The sequence below is a fragment of the Panulirus ornatus genome, chromosome 57 (assembly GCF_036320965.1).
Source record: "Panulirus ornatus isolate Po-2019 chromosome 57, ASM3632096v1, whole genome shotgun sequence".
Classification (NCBI taxonomy): domain Eukaryota; kingdom Metazoa; phylum Arthropoda; class Malacostraca; order Decapoda; family Palinuridae; genus Panulirus; species Panulirus ornatus.
This window is the reverse complement of record NC_092280.1, coordinates 31,701,430-31,726,709: the sequence shown is the minus strand read 5'-3', so window position 1 is coordinate 31,726,709 and position 25,280 is coordinate 31,701,430. Positions and strand designations below refer to the sequence as shown.

Genomic DNA, 25,280 nt, shown 5'->3' with positions numbered 1-25,280 from the left:
TCAAAACCACTAACACACTCATTCAGCTGCTCCCAAAACACTTGCCTCTCATGATCTTTCTTCTCATGCCCAGGTGCATATGCACCAATAATCACCCATCTCTCTCCATCAACTTTCAGTTTTACCCATATTAATTGAGAATTTACTTTCTTACATTCTATCACATACTCCCACAACTCCTGTTTCAGGAGTACTGCTACTCCTTCCCTTGCTCTTGTCCTCTCACTAACCCCTGACTTTACTCCCCAAGACATTCCCAAACCACTCTTCCCTTTACCCTTGAGCTTCGTTTCACTCAGAGCCAAAACATCCAGGTACCTTTCCTCAAGCATACTACATATCTCTCCTTTTTTCACATCTTGGTTACATCCACACATATTTAGACACCCCAATCTGAGTCTACGAGGAGGATGAGCACTCCCCGCGTGACTCCTTCTGTTTCCCATTTTTTAGAAACTTAAAATTACAAGGAGGGGAGGATTTCTGGCCCCCCGCTCCCGTCCCCTCTAGTCGCCTTCTATGACACGTGAGGAATGCGTGGGAAGTATTCTCTCACCCCTATCCCCAGGGATAATATATATATACATATACACATACACACTTTTTTTTTTTTTTTTTTTATACTTTGTCGCTGTCTCCCGCGTTTGTGAGGTAGCGCAAGGAAACAGACGAAAGAAATGGCCCAACCACCCCCATACACATGTACATACACATGTCCACACACGCAAATATACATACCTACACAGCTTTCCATGGTTTACCCCAGATGCTTCACATGCCTTGATTCAATCCACTGACAGCACGTCAACCCCTGTATACCACATCGCTCCAATTCACTCTATTCCTTGCCCTCCTTTCACCCTCCTGCATGTTCAGGCCCCGGTCACACAAAATCCTTTTCACTCCATCTTTCCACCTCCAATTTGGTCTCCCTCTTCTCCTCGTTCCCTCCACCTCCGATACATATATCCTCTTGGTCAATCTTTCCTCACTCATTCTCTCCATGTGCCCAAACCATTTCAAAACACCCTCTTCTGCTCTCTCAACCACGCTCTTTTTTATTTCCACACATCTCTCTTACCCTTACGTTACTTACTCGATCAAACCACCTCACACCACACATTGTCCTCAAACATCTCATTTCCAGCACATCCATCCTCCTGCGCACAACTCTATCCATAGCCCACGCCTCGCAACCATACAACATTGTTGGAACTACTATTCCTTCAAACATACCCATTTTTGCTTTCCGGGATAATGTTCTCGACTTCCACACATTTTTCAAGGCTCCCAAAATTTTCGCCCCCTCCCCCACCCTATGATCCACTTCCACTTCCATGGTTCCATCCGCTGACAGATCCACTCCCAGATATCTAAAACACTTCACTTCCTCCAGCCTCTCACCATTCAAACTCACCTCCCAATTGACTTGACCCTCAACCCTACTGTACCTAATAACCTTGCTCTTATTCACATTTACTCTTAACTTTCTTCTTCCACACACTTTACCAAACTCCGTCACCAGCTTCTGCAGTTTCTCACATGAATCCGCCACCAGCGCTGTATCATCAGCGAACAACAACTGACTCACTTCCCAAGCTCTCTCATCCCCAACAGACTTCATACTTGCCCCTCTTTCCAAAACTCTTGCATTTACCTCCCTAACAACCCCATCCATAAACAAATTAAACAACCATGGAGACATCACACACCCCTGCCGCAAACCTACATTCACTGAGAACCAATCACTTTCCTCTCTTCCTACACGTACACATGCCTTACATCCTCGATAAAAACTTTTCACTGCTTCTAACAACTTGCCTCCCACACCATATATTCTTAATACCTTCCACAGAGCATCTCTATCAACTCTATCATATGCCTTCTCCAGATCCATAAATGCTACATACAAATCCATTTGCTTTTCTAAGTATTTCTCACATACATTCTTCAAAGCAAACACCTGATCCACACATCCTCTACCACTTCTGAAACCACACTGCTCTTCCCCAATCTGATGCTCTGTACATGCCTTCACCCTCTCAATCAATACCCTCCCATATAATTTACCAGGAATACTCAACAAACTTATACCTCTGTAATTTGAGCACTCACTCTTATCCCCTTTGCCTTTGTACAATGGCACTATGCAAGCATTCCGCCAATCCTCAGGCACCTCACCATGAGTCATACATACATTAAATAACCTTACCAACCAGTCAACAATACAGTCACCCCCTTTTTTAATAAATTCCACTGCAATACCATCCAAACCTGCTGCCTTGCCGGCTTTCATCTTCCGCAAAGCTTTTACTACCTCTTCTCTGTTTACCAAATCATTTTCCCTAACCCTCTCACTTTGCACACATACACACACATATATATATATATTTATTTTTATTATACTTTGTCGCTGTCTCCCGCGTTTGCGAGGTAGTGCAAGGAAACAGACGAAAGAAATGGCCCAACCCCCCCCCATACACATGTATATACATACGTCCACATACGCAAATATACATACCTACACAGCTTTCCATGGCTTACCCCAGACGCTTCACATGCCTTGATTCAATCCACTGACAGCACGTCAACCCCGGTATACCACATCGCTCCAATTCACTCTATTCCTTGCCCTCCTTTCACCCTCCTGCATGTTCCGGCCCCGATCACACAAAATCTTTTTCACTCCATCTTTCCACCTCCAATTTGGTCTCCCTCTTCTCCTTGTTCCCTCCACCTCCGACACATATATCCTCTTGGTCAATCTTTCCTCACTCATCCTCTCCATGTGCCCAAACCACTTCAAAACACCCTCTTCTGCTCTCTCAACCACGCTCTTTTTATTTCCACACATCTCTCTTACCCTTACGTTACTCACTCGATCAAACCACCTCACACCACACATTGTCCTCAGACATCTCATTTCCAGCACATCCATCCTCCTGCGCACAACTCTATCCATAGCCCACGCCTCGCAACCATACAACATTGTTGGAACCACTATTCCTTCAAACATACCCATTTTTGCTTTCCGAGATAACGTTCTCGACTTCCACACATTCTTCAAGGCCCCCAGGATTTTCGCCCCCTCCCCCACCCTATGATCCACTTCCGCTTCCATGGTTCCATCCGCTGCCAGATCCACTCCCAGATATCTAAAACACTTCACTTCCTCCAGTTTTTCTCCATTCAAACTTACCTCCCAATTGACTTGACCCTCAACCCTACTGTACCTAATAACCTTGCTCTTATTCACATTTACTCTTAACTTTCTTCTTCCACACACTTTACCAAACTCAGTCACCAGCTTCTGCAGTTTCTCACATGAATCAGCCACCAGTGCTGTATCATCAGCGAACAACAACTGACTCACTTCCCAAGCTCTCTCATCCCCAACAGACTTCATACTTGCCCCTCTTTCCAAAACTCTTGCATTTACCTCCCTAACAACCCCATCCATAAACAAATTAAACAACCATGGAGACATCACACACCCCTGCCGCAAACCTACATTCACTGAGAACCAATCACTTTCCTCTCTTCCTACACGTACACATGCCTTACATCCTCGATAAAAACTTTTCACTGCTTCTAACAACTTTCCTCCCACACCATATATTCTTAATACCTTCCACAGAGCATCTCTATCAACTCTATCATATGCCTTCTCCAGATCCATAAATGCTACATACAAATCCATTTGCTTTTCTAAGTATTTCTCACATACATTCTTCAAAGCAAACACCTGATCCACACATCCTCTACCACTTCTGAAACCACACTGCTCTTCCCCAATCTGATGCTCTGTACATGCCTTCACCCTCTCAATCAATACCCTCCCATATAATTTACCAGGAATACTCAACAAACTTATACCTCTGTAATTTGAGCACTCACTCTTATCCCCTTTGCCTTTGTACAATGGCACTATGCACGCATTCCGCCAATCCTCAGGCACCTCACCATGAGTCATACATACATTAAATAACCTTTCCAACCAGTCAACAATACAGTCACCCCCTTTTTTAATAAATATATATATATATATATATATATATATATATATATATATATATATATATATATATATATACATAAGAAAAATGTAAGAAATAATTTAGAAAACTGAAACTTCTAGCTTGAAATAAAATGAAAAATGAATGTCACATAATGGTTCAACCTCTGGCTATGGAAAAGGGAAATGTATAATTTATTTACACAAACGTCAATAGTAGTTTTCATCAATTTAACCACTGTATCATACTGCCTGGTCCACTTCTCTTATCATGAAACAGGAATATTGGCTTATGATGTTTCTCAATTGTCTTCATTAGACAAAGTACAACCATATCTTGGATACATGAGGGTAGGTAGTTGGTCATCCGCCATAATAAAGCCTTGACAGACCAAAAATTTATCTGGACCTCAACTTTTCCAGTACATTTATGAAAAACACCTTTTTGCTTTCCATCTCTATCACTTTGAAAAAAAAAAAAAAAAACTCCCTTTGTTCACATTTCAATGAAAGAATAAGGTTTCCATAAGGAAACCAACTAAAAACATTAAGCTGATAAGACAATTTTTTGGCAGTGATTTATAACCTTTTTTGAAAATGGGTGTTACATTAGCAAGCATCTACTCCTCTGGAACTTTCCCTATAGCAAGTGACTTATTGAAGAGAATAGTCAAGGGTTTAACTATCTCATTTTTTGCCTCTTATCACTGTCCTCAAATATAGTCAATTGGGCCTGCTGTTTTATTTATTTCAATTCAGTTAGTACTGAAACTATATCTTCAACTCTAATATCTGTCACAAAATGTTTCCTCTTAACATTTGAACTGGATTTGGGGCATGAGCTGTATCTTCAATAGTACATACAGATGTGAAAAAATCATTTAAAATCTTTGCCATATCTTCATTCTTGAGAACCAAATCACCAATTTTAGTTATCAATGGACCAGCAGACTGCGTAATGACTTTTTTGCTTCTAACATACCCATAATCCTCCAGGTTTCTTATGCTATTTTCAGCAATATACATTTTTTTTTTTTTTTTTATTTATTTATTTTTTTTTTTTTTAATTTTCCAAAAGAAGGAACAGAGAAGAGGGCCAGGTGAGGATATTCCCTCAAAGGCCCAGTCCTCTGTTCTTAACGCTACCTCGCTATTGCAGGAAATAGCGAATAGTATGAAAAAAAAAAAAAAAAAAGAACATTTCATACTGACATTTACTTTGCATCCTCTACACAGACTTAAAAAAATTGCTCTATCAAGCTGAATACTCCAAACCCTAAGGCAATTAAAACCCAGAAGACAAGAAACAGCTACTAACAAGATTTTTTCCCCTCCAAGCTTGAGTGCTGTTTCCTGCATTAGCATAGTAGTGCCAGGAATAGACATAGAAATGCCACATCTGCTCACATCCATTCTCTATTTGTCATGTGTAATGCGCCGAAACCATGGCTCCCTATCCACAACCAGGCCCCACAGACCTTTCCATGGTTTACTCTGAATACTTCACATGTCCACGTCCTGGTTGAGTCCACTAACAGCACGTCGATCCGTACACCACAGCGTTCCAATACACTCTATCCCTTGCATGCATTTCATTTCTTACATTCTTCAAGGCAAAAATCAGATCCACATATCCTCAACCATTTCTGAAACTACACTGTTCTTACCCAATCTGATGCTCTGCATGTGCTTTCACTCTCAATCACTACCCTCCCATACAATTTACCAAGCACAATCAACATACTTATACATCTGTAATTTGAACAGTCAATTTTATCCTCCTTGCCTTTACACAAGGCACTATACATGCATTCCATCAATCCTCAGGCATCTCACTATAAATCAACTGAAAATTCTACCTAGCCAATCAACAACACAGTCACCTCCCTTCTTATTAATGCAACAACAATACCATCCAGTCCAACCATCTAGCCACATTTCATCCTTTGTAAGGCTTTCACCACTTATTCCCTCTTCACCAAGCCCCTCTCTATGACACTCTCACTTGGCATACCACCTGAATCCAAACACTACATCTGCCACCCAATAATCAAAGATATTTAACAGCCCTTTCAAAATAATCACTCCATATCCTCATTACTTCATAACTACCTGTTACCACTGCCCCTTTAGTCCCCTTCACCATTATTCCAATCCATTCTCTTTTTATTCCTCATTCTAAACCTACTTCCAAAATATCTTCTATTCTCCCTAAATGTAACTGATACTCACTCCAACTCTCAATTCACCCTCTTTTCCAGTGAAGGTCAGTCTGCAGCAGTAAGTAATGAAAGGGCAAGAAAGATATGTGCAAATAGAGTGTGGTTGAGAGAGCAGAAGAGAGTGTGTTGAAATGGTTTGGACATATGGAGAGAATGAGTGAGGAAAGACTGACAAAGAGGATATATGTGTCAGAGGTGGAGGGAACAAGATGCAGAAGACCAAACTGGAGGTGGAAGGATGGACTGAAAACAATGCTGAACGATCAGGGCCTGTACATATTGGAGGGTGAGAGGTGTGCAAGAAAAAGAGTGAAATGGAACGATGTGGTATACTGAGGTCGACGTGCTGTCAAATGGACTCAACCAGGGCACATGAAATGTCTGGAGTAAACCATGGAGAGGTCTGTGAGGCCTCGATGTGGATAAGGAGTTGTGGTTTCAGTGCATTACACATGACAGATAGAGACTGAGTGTGAACGAATGTGGCTTTTTTGTCTGAAGTGGGGTGTAGCGATACTGTTTCCTGTGGGGTGAGGTAAAGCCAGGAATGGATGAAGGCAAGCAAATATATATGTATACATATCTGTGTAACCTTGCTCTTATTCACAGCTACTCTTACCTTTCTTCTTTCACACACTTTACCAAACTCAGTCACCAGCTTCTGCAGTTTCTCACATGAATCAGCTACCAGCACTGTATCATCAGCGAACAACAACTGACTCACTTCCCAAGCTCTCTCATCCCCAACAGACTTCATACTTGCCCCTCTTTCCAAAACTCTTGCATTCACCTCCCTAACAACCCCATCCATAAACAAATTAAACAACCATGGAGACATCACACACCCCTGCCGCAAACCTACATTCACTGAGAACCAATCACTTTCCTCTCTTCCTACACATACATATGTCTTACATCCTCGAAAAAAACTTTTCACTGCTTCTAACAACTTGCCTCCCACACCATATATTCTTAGTACCTTCCACAGAGCATCTCTATCAACTCTATCATATGCCTTCTCCAGATCCATAAATGCTACATACAAATCCATTTGCTTTTCAAGTATTTCTCACATACATTCTTCAAAGCAAACCCCTGATCCACACATCCTCTACCACTTCTGAAACCACACTGCTCTTCCCCAAGAGTGTGGTTGAGAGAGCAGAAGAGTGTGTTTTGAAATGGTTTGGTCATATGGAGAGAATGAGTGAGGAAAGATTGATAAAGAGGATGTATGCGTCAGAGGTGGAGGGAACGAGAAGTGGGAGACCAAATTGGAGGTGGAAAGATAAGAGTGAAAAAGATTTTGTGATCAGGGCCTGAACATGCAGGAGGGTGAAAGACGTGCAAGGAATAGAGTGAATTGGAACGACGTGCTGTCAGTAGATTGAACCAGGGCATGTGAAGCGTCTGGGGTAAACTACGCAAAGTTTTGTGGGGCCTGGATGTGGAGAGGGAACTGTGGTTTCGGTGCATTATACATGACAGCAAGAGACTGAGTGTGAACGAATGTGGCCTTTGTTGTCTTTTCCTAGTGCTACCTCGCGCACATGTGGGGGGAGGGGTTGTCATTTCATGTGTGGCGGGGTGGCGACGGGAATGAATAAAGGCAGACAGTATGAATTATGTACATGTGTATATATGTATATGTCTGTGTGTATATATATGTATACGTTGAAAAATGTATAGGTATGTTGTATATGTGCGTGTGTGGACGTGTATGTATATACATGTGTATGTGGGTGAGTTGGGCCATTCTTTCGTCTGTTTCCTTGCGCTACCTCACTAACGTGGGAGACAGCGACAAAGTATAATAAATAAATAAATATATCTGTGTAAGTAAGTATATGTGCATGTATGGGCATTTATGTGCATATGAGTAGATGTCCATTCTTCATCTGTTTCCTGGCACTACCTTGCTGATGTGGGAGACAGCAATCAATTATATAAAAAAATATATAACATATATAACAGGGGGCAGGAGCGGGGGGCTGGAAACCTTCCCCTCCTTGTATTTCAACTTTCTAAAAGGGGAAACTGAAGAAGGAGTAATGGGGGAATGCTCATCCTCCTCGAAGGTTCAGATTGGGGTGTCTAAAAGTGTGTGGATGTAACCAAGATGAGAAAGAAGGAGAGACAGGTAGTATGTTTGAGGAAAGGAACCTGGATGTTTTGGCTCTGAGTGAAATGAAGCTCAAGGGTACAGAGGAAGAGTGGTTTGAGAATGTCTTGGGAATAAAGTCAGGGGTAAGTGAGAGGACAAGAGCAAGGGAAGGAGTAGTACTACTGAAAGAAGAGTGGTGGGAGTATGTGATAGAGTGTAAGAAAGTAAAGTCTAGATTGATATGGGTAAAACTGAAAGTGGATGGAGAGAGATGGGTGATTATTGGTGCATATGCACCTGGGCATGAGAAGAAAGATCATGAGAGGAGAGTGTTTTGGGAGCAGCTGAGTGAGTGTTAGTAGTTTTGATGCACAAGACCGGGTTATTGTGATGGGTGATTTTAATGCAAAGGTGAGTAATGTGGCAGTTGAGGGAATAATTGGTGTACATGGGATGTTCAGTGTTGTAAATGGAAATGGTGAAGAGCTTGTAGAATTATGTGCTGAAAAGGACTGGTGATTGGGAATACCTGCTTTAAAAAGAGAGATATACAGAAGTATACGTATGTAAGTAGGAGAGATGGCCAGAGAGTGTTACTGGATTATGTGTTAATTGATAGGTGCGCGAAAGAGAGACTTTTGGATGTTAATGTGCTGAGAGATGCAACTGGAGGGATGTCAGATCATTATCTTGTGGAGGCGAAGGTGAAGATTTGTAGAGGTCTTCAGAAAAGAAGAGAGAATGTTGAGGTGAAAAGCGTGGTGAGAGTAAGTGAGCTTGGGAAGGAGACTTGTGTGAGAAAGTACCAGGAGAGACTGAGTATAGAATGGAAAAAGGTGAGAACAAAGGACGGAAGGGGAGTGGGGGAGGAATGGGATGTATTTAGGGAAGCAGTGATGGCTTGCGCAAAAGATGCTTGTGGCATGAGAAGCGTGGGTGGTGGGTTGATTAGAAAGGGTAGTGAGTGGTGGCATGAAGAAGTAAGATTATTAGTGAAAGAGAAGAGAGAGGCATTTGGACGATTCTTGCAAGGAAATAATGCAAATGAGTGGGAGATATATAAAAGAAAGAGGCAGGAGGTCAAGAGAAAGGTGCAAAAGGTGAAAAAGAGGGCAAATGACAGTTGGGGTGAGAGAGTATCATTAAATTTTAGGGAGAATAAAAAGATGTTCTGGAAGGAGGTAAATAAAGTGCGTAAGACAAGGGAACAAATGGGAACTTCAGTGAAGCGTGGAGAAGCATGGAGAAGTGATAACAAGTAGTGGTGATGTGAGGAGACGGAGCGAGTATTTTGAAGGTTTGTTGAATGTGTTTGATGATAGAGTGGCAGATAGAGGGTGTTTTGGTTGAGGCGGTGTGCAAAGTGAGAGGGTTAGGGAAAATGATTTGGTAAACAGAGAAGAGGTAGTAAAAGCTTTGCGGAAGATGAAAGCCGGCAAGGCAGCTGGTTTGGATGGTATTGCAGTAGAATTTAAAAAAGGGGGTGACTATATTGTTGACTGGTTGGTAAGGTTATTAAATGTATGTTGCATGGTGAGGTGCCTGAGGATCGGTGGAATGCTTGCATAGTGCCATTGTACAAAGGCAAAGGGGATAAAAGTGAGTGCTCAAATTACAGAGGTATAAGTTTGCTGAGCATTCCTGGGAAATTATATGGGAGGGTGTTGATTGAGAGGGTGAAGGCATGCACAGAGCATCAGATTAGGGAAGAGCAATGTGGTTTCAGAAGTGGTAGAGATGCGTGGATCAGGTGTTTGCTTTGAAGAATGTATGTGAGAAATACTTAGAAAAGCAAATGGATTTGTATGCAGCATTTATGGATCTGGAGAAGGCATATGATAGAAATGATAGAGATGCTCTGTGGAAGGTATTAAGAATATATGGTGTGGGAGGCAAGTTGTTAGAAGCAGTGAAAAGTTTTTATTGAGGATGTAAGGCATGTGTACGTGTAGGAAGAGAGGAAATTGATTGGTTCTCAGTGAATGTAGGTTTGCGGCAGGGGTGTGCAATGTCTCCGTGGTTATTTAATTTGTTTATGGATGTTTATGGATGGCAAATAAGTATGAAAAAAATAATTATTATTATACTTAATTGCCGTCTCCTGCATAAGCGAGGTAGCATAAGGAAACTGATGAAAGAATGGCCCAAACCACCCACATACACATGTATATACATAAAAACCCACATATGCACATATACATACATATCATTTCAACATATACATACATATACAAGCACAGACATGTACATATTGATACTTGCTGCTTTCATCCATTCCCATTGCCACCCTGCTATACATAAAATAGAACTAACCAACCAACCACCCCCCACCCACCCTGCATATGCGTGCGAGGTAGCACCAGGAAAAGACAAAAGAGGCCACATTCATTCACACTCAGTCTCTAGCTGTCGTGTGTGATGCACCAAAACCACAGCTCCTTTTCCATATCCAGGCTCCACAAAATTTTCCATGATTTACCCTGCACATTTCACATGCCCTGGTTCAATCCATCGACAGCACATCGACCCCGGTATACCACATCGTTCCAATTCACTCTATTTCTTGCACACCTTTCACCCTCCTCTATGTTTAGGCCTCGATCACTCAAAATCTTTTTCACTCCATCTTTCCACCTCAAATTTGGTCTCCTGCTTCTCCTCGTTCCCTTTACCTCTGACACATATATCCTTTGTCAATCTTTCCTCACTCATTCTCTCCATTTGACCAAACCATTTCAACACATCCCCTTCTGCTCTCTCAACCACACTCTTTTTATTACCACACATCTCTCTTACCCTTTCATTACTTACTTGATCAAACCACCTCACACCACATACTGTCTTTAAACATCTCATTTCCAACACATCCACTTTCCTCCACACAACCCTATCTATAGCCCATAACTTGCAACCATATAACATTGTTGGAACCACTATTATGTCAAACATACCAATTTTTGCTCTCCAAGACAATGTTTTGGCCTTCCACACATTCTTCAACGCTCCCAGAACTTTCACCCCCTCCCCGTGACTCACTTTAGCTTCCATGGTTCCATCCGCTGCTAAATCCACTCCCAGATACTAAAACATTCACTTCCAGTTTTTCTCCATTCAAACTTACCTCCTAATTAAGTTGTCCCGCAACTCTACTGAACCTAATAACCTTGCTTTTATTCACATTTACTCTCAGCTTTTTTCTTTCACACACTTTACAGAATTCAGTCACTAACTTCTGCAGTTTCTCACCTGAATCAGCCACCACAGCTGTATCATCAGCGAACAACTGACTCACTTCCCAAGCCCTCTCATGCAAAACAGACTGCATACATGCCCCTCCCTCCAAAACTCTTGCACTCTCCTCCCTAAACACCCCATCCACAAACAAATTAAACAACCATGGAGATATAACACACCCCGGCCGCAAACCAACATTCATTGGGAACCAATGTAAGGGTGAGAGATCAGTGGTAATAAATAGAGTGTGGCTGAGAAAGCAGTGTTGAAGTGTTGAAATGGTATGGACACATGGAGAGAATGAGTGAGGAAAGATTGACAAAGACGATATATGTGTCAGAGGTGGAGGGAAGAAGGAGAAGCAGAGACCAAATTGGAAGTGGAAGGATGGAGTGAAAAAGATTTTGAGCAATCACAGAGGAGGGGTGAAAGATGTGCAAGAAACAGAGTGAATCGGAACGATGTGGTATACCGGGGTCAATGTGCTGTCAATGGATTGAACCAGTGCATGTGAAGTGTGTGGGGTAAACCATGGAAAGGTCTGTGTATGTATACACTGAAATGTATATATGCGTGTATGAGCATTTATGTATACACATGTGTATGTGGGTAGGTTGGACCATTCCTCATCTGTTTCCTTGTGCTACCTCGCTGACGTTGGAGATGGTGATTAAATATAATATATATATATAAAAATGAAGAAAGTTAAGAGTAAATGTGAATAAGAGCAAGGTTATTAGGTACAGTAGGGTTGAGGGTCAAGTCAATTGGGAGGTAAGTTTGAATGGAGAAAAACTGGAGGAAGTAAAATGTTTTAGATATCTGGGAGCCTTGAAGAATGTGTGGAAGTCGAGAACATTATCTCGGAAAGCAAAAATGGGTATGTTTGAAGGAATAGTGGTTCCAACAATGTTGTATGGTTGCGAGGCGTGGGCTATGGATAGAGTTGTGCACAGGAGGATGGACGTGCTGGAAATGAGATGTTTGAGGACAATGTGTGGTGTGAGGGAGGTGGTTTGATCGAGTAAGTAACGTAAGGGTAAGAGAGATGTGTGGAAATAAAAAGAGCGTGGTTGAGAGAGCAGAAGAGGGTGTTTTGAAATGGTTTTGTCACATGGAGAGAATGAGTGAGGAAAGATTGACCAAGAGGATATATGTGTCGGAGGTGGAGGGAACGAGGAGAAGTGGGAGACCAAATTGGAGGTGGAAAGATGGAGTGAAAAAGATTTTGTGTGATCGGGGCCTGAACATGCAGGAGGGTGAAAGGAGGGCAAGGAATAGAGTGAATTGGATCGATGTGGTATACCGGGGTTGATGTGCTGTCAGTGGATTGAATCAGGGCATGTGAAGCGTCTGGGGTAAACCATGGAAAGCTGTGTACGTATGTATTTGCGTGTGTGGACATATGTATATACATGTGTATGGGGGTGGGTTGGGCCATTTCTTTCGTCTGTTTCCTTGTGCTACCTCGCAAACGCGGACAGCGACAAAGTATAATAAATAAAATATATAAAATATAATATATATATATTGAAAGTTGATGGAGAGAGGTGGGTGATTATTGGTGCATATGCACCTGGGCATGAGAAGAAAGATCATGAGAGGCAAGTGTTTTGGGAGCAGCTAAATGAGTGTGTTAACGGTTTTGATGCACGAGACCGGGTTATAGTGATGGGTGATTTGAATGCAAAGGTGAGTAATGTGGCAGTTGAGGGAATAATTGGTATGCATGGGGTGTTCAGTGTTGTAAATGGAAATGGTGAAGAGCTTGTAGATTTATGTGCTGAAAAAGGACTGATGATTGGGAATACCTGGTTTAAAAAGCGAGATATACATAAGTATACTTATGTAAGTAGGAGAGATGGCCAGAGAGCGTTATTGGATTACGTGTTAATTGACAGGCGTGCGAAAGAGAGACTTTTGGATGTTAATGTGCTGAGAGGTGCAACTGGAGGGATGTCTGATCATTATCTTGTGGAGGCTAAGGTGAAGATTAGTATGGGTTTTCAGAAAAGAGGAGTGAATGTTGGGGTGAAGAAGGTGGTGAGAGTAAGTGAGCTTGGGAAGGAGACCTGTGTGGGGAAGTACCAGGAGAGACTGTGTACAGAATGGAAAAAGGTGAGAACAATGGAAGTAAGGGGAGTGGGGGAGGAATGGGATGTATTTAGGGAATCAGTGATGGATTGCGCAAAAGATGCTTGTGGCATGAGAAGAGTGGGAGGTGGGCTGTTTAGAAAGGGTAGTGAGTGGTGGGATGAAGAAGTAAGAGTATTAGTGAAAGAGAAGAGAGAGGCATTTGGACGATTTTTGCAGGGAAAAAATGCAATTGAGTGGGAGAAGTATAAAAGAAAGAGACAGGAGGTCAAGAGAAAGGTGCAAGAGGTGAAAAAAAGGGCAAATGAGAGTTGGGGTGAGAGACTATCAGTAAATTTTAGGGAGAATAAAAAGATGTTCTGGAAGGAGGTAAATAGGGTGCGTAAGACAAGGGAGCAAATGGGAACTTCAGTGAAGGGCGTAAATGGGGAGGTGATAACAAGTAGCGATGATGTGAGAAGGAGATGGAATGAGTATTTTGAAGGTTTGTTGAATGTGTCTGATGACAGAGTGGCAGATATAGGGTGTTTGGGTCGAGGTGGTGTGCAAAGTGAGAGGGTTAGGGAAAATGATTTGGTAAACAGAGAAGAGGTAGTAAAAGCTTTGCGGAAGATGAAAGCCGGCAAGGCAGCAGGTTTGGATGGTATTGCAGTGGAATTTATTAAGAAAGGGGGTGACTGTATTGTTGACTGGTTGGTAAGGTTATTTAATGTATGTATGACTCATGGTGAGGTGCCTGAGGATTGGCGGAATGCGTGCGTAGTGCCATTGTACAAAGGCAAAGGGGATAAGAGTGAGTGCTCAAATTACAGAGGTATAAGTTTGTTGAGTATTCCTGGTAAATTATATGGGAGGGTATTGATTGAGAGGGTGAAGGCATGTACAGAGCATCAGATTGGGGAAGAGCAGTGCAGTTTCAGAAGTGGTAGAGGATGTGTGGATCAGGTGTTTGCTTTGAAGAATGTATGTGAGAAATACTTAGAAAAGCAAATGGATTTGTATGTAGCATTTATGGATCTGGAGAAGGCATATGATAGAGTTGATAGAGATGCTCTGTGGAAGGTATTAAGAATATATGGTGTGGGAGGCAAGTTGTTAGAAGCAGTGAAAAGTTTTTATCGAGGATGTAAGGCATGTGTACGTGTAGGAAGAGAGGAAAGTGATTGGTTCTCAGTGAATGTAGGTTTGCGGCAGGGGTGTGTGATGTCTCCATGGTTGTTTAATTTGTTTATGGATGGGGTTGTAAGGGAGGTAAATGCAAGAGTCCTGGAAAGAGGGGCAAGTATGAAGTCTGTTGGGGATGAGAGAGCTTGGGAAGTGAGTCAGTTGTTGTTCGCTGATGATACAGCGCTGGTGGCTGATTCATGTGAGAAACTGCAGAAGCTGGTGACTGAGTTTGGTAAAGTGTGTGGAAGAAGAAAGTTGAGAGTAAATGTGAATAAGAGCAAGGTTATTAGGTACAGTAGGGGTGAGGGTCAAGTCAATTGGGAGGTGAGTTTGAATGGAGAAAAACTGGAGGAAGTGAAGTGTTTTAGATATCTGGGAGTGGATCTGTCAGCGGATGGAACCATGGAAGCGGAAGTGGATCATAGGGTGGGGGAGGGGGCGAAAATTTTGGGAGCCTTGAAAAATGTGTGGTAGTCGAGAACATTATCTCGGAAAGCAAAAATGGGTATGTTTGAGGGAATAGTGGTTCCAACAATGTTGTATGGTTGCGAGGCGTGGGCTATGGATAGAGATGTGCGCAGGAGGATGGATGTGCTGGAAATGAGATGTTTGAGGACAATGTGTGGTGTGAGGTGGTTTGATCGAGTAAGTAACGTAAGGGTAAGAGAGATGTGTGGAAATAAAAAGAGCGTGGTTGAGAGAGCAGAAGAGGGTGTTTTGAAATGGTTTGGGCACATGGAGAGAATGAGTGAGGAGAGATTGACCAAGAGGATATATGTGTCGGAGGTGGAGGGAACGAGGAGAAGAGGGAGACCAAATTGGAGGTGGAAAGATGGAGTGAAAAAGATTTTGTGTGATAGGGGCCTGAACATGCAGGAGGGTGAAAGGAGGGCAAGAAATAGAGTGAATTGGAGTCATGTGGTATACAGGGGTTGACGTGCTGTCAGTGGATTGAATCAAGGCATGTGAAGCGTCTGGGGTAAACCATGGAAAGCTGTGTAGGTATGTATATTTGCGTGTGTGGACGTGTGTATGTACATGTGTATGGGGGGGGGGTTGGGCCATTTCTTTCGTCTGTTTCCTTGCGCTACCTCGCAAACGCGGGAGACAGCGACAAAGTATAAAAAAAAAAAAAAAAAAAAAAAAAAAAAATATATATATATATATATATATATATATATATATGGGAACTTCAGTGAAGGGCGCAAATGGGGAGGTGATAACAAGTAGTGGTGATGTGAGAAGGAGATGGAGTGCGTATTTTGAAGGTTTGTTGAATGTGTTTGATGATAGAGTGGCAGATATAGGGTGTTTTGGTCGAGGTGGTGTGCAAAGTGAGAGGGTTAGGGAAAATGATTTGGTAAACAGAGAAGAGGTAGTAAAAGCTTTGCGGAAGATGAAAGCCAGCAAGGCAGCAGGTTTGGATGGTATTGCAGTGGAATTTATTAAAAAAGGGGGTGACTGTATTATTGACTGGTTGGTAAGGTTATTTAATGTATGCATGACTCATGATGAGGTGCCTGAGGATTGGCGGAATGCGTGCATAGTGCCATTGTACAAAGGCAAAGGGGATAAGAGTGAGTGCTCAAATTACAGGGGTATAAGTTTGTTGAGTATTCCTGGTAAATTATATGGGAGGGTATTGATTGAGAGGGTGAAGGCACGTACAGAGCATCAGATTGGGGAAGAGCAGTGTGGTTTCAGAAGTGGTATAGGATGTGTGGATCAGGTGTTTGCTTTGAAGAATGTATGTGAGAAATACTTAGAAAAGCAAATGGATTTGTATGTAGCATTTATGGATCTGGAGAGGGCATATGAAAGAGTTGATAGAGATGCTCTGTGGAAGGTATTAAGAATATATGGTGTGGGAGGCAAGTTGTTAGAAGCAGTGAAAAGTTTTTATAGAGGATGTAAGGCATGTGTACGTGTAGGAAGAGAGGAAAGTGATTGGTTCTCAGTGAATGTAGGTTTCCGGCAGGGGTGTGTGATGTCTCCATGGTTGTTTAATTTCTTTATGGATGGGGTTGTTAGGGAGGTGAATGCAAGAGTTTTGGAAAGAGGGGCAAGTATGAAGTCTGTTGGGGATGAGAGAGCTTGGGAAGTGAGTCAGTTGTTGTTCGCTGATGATACAGCGCTGGTGGCTGATTCATGTGAGAAACTGCAGAAGCTGGTGACTGAGTTTGGTAAAGTGTGTGAAAGAAGAAAGTTAAGAATAAATGTGAATAAGAGCAAGGTTATTAGGTACAGTAGGGTTGAGGGTCAAGTCAATTGGGAGGTAAGTTTGAATGGAGAAAAACTGGAGGAAGTAAAGTGTTTTATATATCTGGGAGTGGATCTGGCAGCGGATGGAACCATGGAAGCGGAAGTGGATCATAGGGTGGGGGAGGGGGCGAAAATCTTGGGAGCCTTGAAGAATGTGTGGAAGCCGAGAACATTATCTCGGAAAGCAAAAATGGGTATGTTTGAAGGAATAGTGGTTCCAACAATGTTGTATGGTTGCGAGGCGTGGGCTATGGATAGAGTTGTGCGCAGGAGGATGGATGTGCTGGAAATGAGATGTTTGAGGACAATGTGTGGTGTGAAGTGGTTTGATCGAGTAAGTAACGTAAGGGTAAGAGAGATGTGTGGAAATAAAAAGAGCGTGGTTGAGAGAGCAGAAGAGGGTGTTTTGAAATGGTTTGGGCACATGGAGAGAATGAGTGAGGAAAGATTGACCAAGAGGATATATGTGTCGGAGGTGGAGGGAACGAGGAGAAGTGGGAGACCAAATTGGAGTTGGAAAGATGGAGTGAAAAAGATTTTGTGTGATCGGGGCCTGAACATGCAGGAAGGTGAAAGGAGGGCAAGGAATAGAGTGAATTGGATTGATGTGGTATACCGGGGTTGACGTGCTGTCAGTGGATTGAATCAGGGCATGTGAAGCGTCTGGGGTAAACCATGGAAAGCTGTGTAGGTATGTATATTTACGTGTGTGGATGTATGTATATACATGTGTATGGGGCTGGGTTGGGCTATTTCTTTCGTCTGTTTCCTTGCGCTACCTCGCAAACGCGGGAGACAGCGACAAAGCAAAAAATATATATATATATATATATATATATATATATATATATATATATATATATATATATATATATATATATATATATATATGTATATATATATATATATATATATATATATATATATATATATATATATATATATATATATATATATATATCGGTGGATTGAATCAGGGCATGTGAAGCGTCTGGGGTAAACCATGGAAAGCTGTGTAGGTATGTATATTTGCGTGTGTGGATGTATGTATATACATGTGTATGGGGGTGGGTTGGGCCATTTCTTTCGTCTGTTTCCTTGCGCTACCTCGCAAACGCGGGAGACAGCGACAAAGCGAAAAAAAATATATATATATATATATATATATATATATATATATATATATATATATAACTGAAATAATATACCTTATCCATTCAATGGAACTGACTGCAGGTTTCCTTATTTTAGAGACTAAATGATGGACAGACTGATACTCATAAATAAAAATTTATAATACTTACTTATGAGGAAGCCTGGGCTCAATCAAGTTTCTACGCTGAAGGTGTTTAAAGCGTTCTTCAATAAGATTCATAGCTGGTGTTATCTGGCGCAAGGAGTCAGGTAGTTCATCACCAAGTTTCACTTGTACATCCTCCTCTTCAAACCTACCATTAAAAGATTAAAGAAAATTTTATTTGAAAAATGGCTATTCACTAATATAATGAAAATTTCTGTCAATCATTTTTCAAAACACTATACAATGTTAAAAGATATATTAACAAATAATGAAATAAATGTTCAAGTTGTTGGGCTTAAACATCAATGTACAGGAAAATGCAAATGAAAAAGCAAAAGATGTAGAAAAATCTTACTAGCTAAAATTCTTTCATAGAACAACTTACTTTAAACTTCCTAAACGACGGGGCATTGATTTCAGCTGCTCTTTCCTTGCAATACGACCATCAATGCGTTTCTTAGTCAGCTTTTCAGACTCATCAATCTCCTTTAGATACCTTTTGATCCTGACATAACATTTTGGAATTATATTACAGAATGTTCTTAAAAATAAAAAAAGTTGATCTTACTGATAAATTTGGCAACAGCACTCATAACTTTCATATCTACAAATTATCTCAAGCTATACAATTTAAGAGGGTGAAAAATATTTTTACTACAAGGGACAATTTTCAGTTAAAATTTTTAGAAACATCAGTTGACATTTTGAGTGCTTCTAAATTTGATAAAGTGCCTGCATTTCAAGGGAAGTCATTACTTACATCATATACCAGTTTACATATACACTTAAAAGTAATGTATGAGCTACATTTTCTTTCAAATTTGACAAAGTGTTCCTTGTTAACCTTTTCTTAGGCAAAATCTGTACAGATGACAAGACATGGAGTTCTTGAAATACTAAATGGATGAGACTAAGACAGATGGAAGGACAGAGAGTAGGAATATGCTGGTGCGAGGACATGCATAACAGGGATGAAAATATGGAGTTTGCAATGAAACTGAAGAAAAGATGAAGTTGGTTCTGAGTGAGCTGCTCTTTTGGACAATGGAAAGCAGAGTACTGGATACAACTACAAATGGATAAACCTTAATAATGATATTCAAGGTGATGCAACCCATATAAATAAAAGGAAGACTAAAAATTTTTTGTTCAATACATATTTGCCATTTTCCACATCAGTGAGGTAGCATTGAGAACAGAGCTTACTAGGTTTCTGGGCTTTCTATATGTGGACCTAGCTAACTTGACAGCATAAATGTGAGTAGCATGTATTCTTAGAAATTTTTGAAGTCCCATAAAGACCCTTTAATGGGAAAAAGAGCAAGCCCTTCACTTTTCAATTCATAGAGTATCAAGGCCATTTGACCAACCAACTGCTTCAAACCATCTAATAGCAATTAAATTCCCTAACTTGTTAATTAAATCAAATAATCTGCTTAAACTTTGTAAAATTAACAGTTTCCTTACCTGAAAACATCACTATCACGAACACGTTTCTTTTTTTCTTGCAATCTCTTTACTTGTATTATCTTTTGCTTCTGCTCTTTCTTTCTTTGTTTTTTTGTCTTCTTTTCAGTCTTTGCCTTGCTTGTCACAGTCATTTGCTCTTTATCATCCTGCAGAAATCCAAAATATGACAACTTGTCAATTCTAATAAACTTTAAATCTATTACATCAAACTTGATATTATATATATATAATTATATCATATTACATTATATATTGTAATGTTTTTTTTTTTTTTTTTTTTTTTTTATACTTTGTCGCTGTCTCCCGCGTTTGCGAGGTAGCGCAAGGAAACAGACGAAAGAAATGGCCCAACCCCCCCCCCCATACACATGTACATACACACGTCCACACACGCAAATATACATACCTACACAGCTTTCCATGGTTTACCCCAGACGCTTCACATGCCTTGATTCAATCCACTGACAGCACGTCAACCCCTGTATACCACATGGCTCCAATTCACTCTATTCCTTGCCCTCCTTTCACCCTCCTGCATGCTCAGGCCCCGATCACACAAAATCTTTTTCACTCCATCTTTCCACCTCCAATTTGGTCTCCCTCTTCTCCTCGTTCCCTCCACCTCCGACACATATATCCTCTTGGTCAATCTTTCCTCACTCATTCTCTCCATGTGCCCAAACCATTTCAAAACACCCTCTTCTGCTCTCTCAACCACGCTCTTTTTATTTCCACACATCTCTCTTACCCTTACGTTACTTACTCGATCAAACCACCTCACACCACACATTGTCCTCAAACATCTCATTTCCAGCACATCCATCCTCCTGCGCACATCTCTATCCATAGCCCACGCCTCGCAACCATACAACATTGTTGGAACCACTATTCCTTCAAACATACCCATTTTTGCTTTCCGAGATAATGTTCTCGACTTCCACACATTTTTCAAGGCTCCCAAAATTTTCGCCCCCTCCCCCACCCTATGATCCACTTCCGCTTCCATGGTTCCATCCGCTGCCAGATCCACTCCCAGATATCTAAAACACTTCACTTCCTCCAGTTTTTCTCCATTCAAACTCACCTCCCAATTGACTTGACCCTCACCCCTACTGTACCTAATAACCTTGCTCTTATTCCCATTTACTCTTAACTTTCTTCTTCCACACACTTTACCAAACTCAGTCACCAGCTTCTGCAGTTTCTCACATGAATCAGCCACCAGTGCTGTATCATCAGCGAACAACAACTGACTCACTTCCCAAGCTCTCTCATCCCCAACAGACTTCATACTTGCCCCTCTTTCCAGGACTCTTGCATTTACCTCCCTAACAACCCCATCCATAAACAAATTAAACAACCATGGAGACATCACACACCCCTGCCGCAAACCTACATTCACTGAGAACCAATCACTTTCCTCTCTTCCTACACGTACACATGCCTTACATCCTCGATAAAAACTTTTCACTGCTTCTAACAACTTGCCTCCCACACCATATATTCTTAATACCTTCCACAGAGCATCTCTATCAACTCTATCATATGCCTTCTCCAGATCCATAAATGCTACATACAAATCCATTTGCTTTTCTAAGTATTTCTCACATACATTCTTCAAAGCAAACACCTGATCCACACATCCTCTACCACTTCTGAAACCGCACTGCTCTTCCCCAATCTGATGCTCTGTACATGCCTTCACCCTCTCAATCAATACCCTCCCATATAATTTACCAGGAATACTCAACAAACTTATACCTCTGTAATTTGAGCACTCACTCTTATCCCCTTTGCCTTTGTACAATGGCACTATGCACGCATTCCGCCAATCCTCAGGCACCTCACCATGAGTCATACATACATTAAATAACCTTACCAACCAGTCAACAATACAGTCACCCCCTTTTTTAATAAATTCCACTGCAATACCATCCAAACCTGCTGCCTTGCCGGCTTTCATCTTCCGCAAAGCTTTTACTACCTCTTCTCTGTTTACCAAATCATTTTCCCTAACCCTCTCACTTTGCACACCACCTCGACCAAAACACCCTATATCTGCCACTCTGTCATCAGACACATTCAACAAACCTTCAAAATACTCATTCCATCTCCTTCTCACATCACCGCTACTTGTTATCACCTCCCCATTTACGCCCTTCACTGAAGTTCCCATTTGCTCCCTTGTCTTACGCACCCTATTTACCTCCTTCCAGAACATCTTTTTATTCTCCCTAAAATTTACTGATAGTCTCTCACCCCAACTCTCATTTGCCCTTTTTTTCACCTCTTGCACCTCTTGTTGTAATGTATATTATATTATATCATATATATCATACTTAGTGTTATTGGATGAGAGCGTTATTGGATTACGTGTTAATTGACAGGCGCGCGAAAGAGAGACTTTTGGATGTTAATGTGCTGAGAGGTGCAACTGGAGGGATGTCTGATCATTATCTTGTGGAGGCTAAGGTGAAGATTTGTATGGGTTTTCAGAAAAGAAGAGTGAATGTTGGGGTGAAGAGGGTGGTGAGAGTAAGTGAGCTTGGGGAGGAGACTTGTGTGAGGAAGTACCAGGAGAGACTGAGTACAGAATGGAAAAAGGTGAGAACAATGGAAGTAGGGGGAGTGGGGGAGGAATGGGACGTATTTAGGGAATCAGTGATGGATTGCGCAAAAGATGCTTGTGGCATGAGAAGAGTGGGAGGTGGGTTGATTAGAAAGGGTAGTGAGTGGTGGGATGAAGAAGTAAGATTATTAGTGAAAGAGAAGAGAGAGGCATTTGGACGATGTTTGCAGGGAAAAAATGCAATTGAGTGGGAGATGTATAAAAGAAAGAGAGAGGAGGTCAAGAGAAAGGTGCAAGAGGTGAAAAAGAGGGCAAATGAGAGTTGGGGTGAGAGAGTATCATTAAATCTTAGGGAGAATAAAAAGATGTTCTGGAAGGAGGTAAATAAAGTGCGTAAGACAAGGGAGCAAATGGGAACTTCAGTGAAGGGCGCAAATGGGGAGGAGATAACAAGTAGTGGTGATGTGAGAAGGAGATGGAGTGAGTATTTTGAAGGTTTGTTGAATGTGTTTGATGATAGAGTGGCAGATATAGGGTGTTTTGGTCGAGGTGGTGTGCAAAGTGAGAGGGTTAGGGAAAATGATTTGGTAAACAGAGAAGAGGTAGTAAAAGCTTTGCGGAAGATGAAAGCTGGCAAGGCAGCAGGTTTGGATGGTATTGCAGTGGAATTTATTAAAAAAGGGGGTGACTGTATTACTGACTGGTTGGTAAGGTTATTTAATGTATGTATGACTCATGGTGAGGTGCCTGAGGAGTGGCGGAATGCGTGCATAGTGCCATTGTACAAAGGCAAAGGGGATAAGAGTGAGTGCTCAAATTACAGAGGTATAAGTTTGTTGAGTATTCCTGGTAAATTATATGGGAGGGTATTGATTTTGTGTGATCGGGGCCTGAACATGCAGGAGGGTGAAAGGAGGGCAAGGAATAGAGTGAATTGGAGCAATGTGGTATACCGGGGTTGACGTGCTGTCAGTGGATTCAATCAAGGCATGTGAAGCGTCTGGGGTAAACCATGGAAAGCTGTGTAGGTATGTATGTTTGCGTGTGTGGACGTATGTATATACATGTGTATGGGAGTGGGGTGGGCCATTTCTTTCGTCTGTTTCCTTGCGCTACCTTGCAAACGCGGGAGACAGCGACAAAGCAAAAAAAAAAAAAAAAAATTGATTGAGAGGGTGAAGGCATGTACAGAGCATCAGATTGGGGAAGAGCAGTGTGGTTTCAGAAGTGGTAGAGGATGTGTGGATCAGGTGTTTGCTTTGAAGAATGTATGTGAGAAATACTTAGAAAAGCAAATGGATTTGTATGTAGCATTTATGGATCTGGAGAAGGCATATGATAGAGTTGATAGAGATGCTCTGTGGAAGGTATTAAGAATATATGGTGTGGGAGGAAAGTTGTTAGAAGCAGTGGAAAGTTTTTATCGAGGATGTAAGGCATGTGTACGTGTAGGAAGAGAGGAAAGTGATTGGTTCTCAGTGAATGTAGGTTTGCGGCAGGGGTGTGTGATGTCTCCATGGTTGTTTAATTTGTTTATGGATGGGGTTGTTAGGGAGGTAAATGCAAGAGTTTTGGAAAGAGGGGCAAGTATGAAGTCTGTTGGGGATGAGAGAGCTTGGGAAGTGAGTCAGTTGTTGTTCGCTGATGATACAGCGCTGGTGGCTGATTCATGTGAGAAACTGCAGAAGCTGGTGACTGAGTTTGCTAAAGTGTGTGAAAGAAGAAAGTTAAGAGTAAATGTGAATAAGAGCAAGGTTATTAGGTACAGTAGGGTTGAGGGTCAAGTCAATTGGGAGGTAAGTTTGAATGGAGAAAAACTGGAGGAAGTAAAGTGTTTTAGATATCTGAGAAAGGATCTGGCAGCAGATGGAAGCGGATGGAACCATGGAAGCGGAAGTGGATCATAGGGTGGGGGAGGGGGCGAAAATCCTGGGAGCCTTGAAGAATGTGTGGAAGTCGAGAACATTATCTCGGAAAGCAAAAATGGCTATGTTTGAGGGAATAGTGGTTCCAACAATGTTGTATGGTTGCAAGGCGTGGGCTATGGATAGAGTTGTGCGCAGGAGGATGGATGTGTTGGAAATGAGATGTTTGAGGACAATGTGTGGTGTGAGGTGGTTTGATCGAGTAAGTAACGTAAGGGTAAGAGAGATGTGTGGAAATAAAAAGAGCATGGTTGAGAGAGCAGAAGAGGGTGTTTTGAAATGGTTTGGGCACATGGAGAGAATGAGTGAGGAAAGATTGGCCAAGAGGATATATGTGTCGGAGGTGGAGGGAACGAGGAGAAGTGGGAGACCAAATTGGAGGTGGAAAGATGGAGTGAAAAAGACTTTGTGTGATTCGGGCCTGAACATGAAGGAGGGTGAAAGGAGGGCAAGGAATACAGTGAATTGGATCGATGTGGTATACCGGGGTTGACGTGCTGTCAGTGGATTGAATCAGGGCATGTGAAGCGTCTGGGGTAAACCATGGAAAGCTGTGTAGGTATGTATATTTGCGTGTGTGGACGTGTAAGTATATACACGTGTATGGGGGTGGGTTGGGCCATTTCTTTCGTCTGTTTCCTTGCGCTACCTCGCAAACGCGGGAGACAGCGACAAAGCAAAAAAAAAAAAAAAAAAAAAACTTAGTTGCAGTCTTTCGCGTTAGCAAAGTAGCACAAGGAAACAGACAAAACAATGGCCCAACCCACCCACACACACATGTACATACATAAACACCCAAACACACACACACACACACACACACACACATATGGATTTGTATGTAGCATTCATGGGTCTGGAGAAGGCAAATGATAGAGTTGATAGAGATGCTCTGTGGAAGGTATTAAGAATATATGG

The 25,280-nt window shown here is 41.7% G+C and overlaps 1 protein-coding gene across 12 annotated transcripts in view; it reads right to left on the bottom strand.

Annotated features, from left to right (window-relative positions):
• LOC139766421 (ribosome biogenesis protein NOP53) overlaps positions 1-25,280 on the bottom strand; it is a 120,221-nt gene that overhangs the window by 8,198 nt on the left and 86,743 nt on the right. For all 12 annotated transcript variants that reach the window (XM_071695094.1, XM_071695098.1, XM_071695097.1 and 9 more), the window contains 3 exons: positions 19,866-20,014; positions 18,784-18,903; positions 18,403-18,546 (listed from right to left, as the gene is read on the bottom strand). In XM_071695094.1, coding sequence (XP_071551195.1) covers positions 18,403-18,546; positions 18,784-18,903; positions 19,866-20,014 — 413 coding nt within the window. The remainder of the gene's footprint in view (positions 1-18,402; positions 18,547-18,783; positions 18,904-19,865; positions 20,015-25,280) is intronic.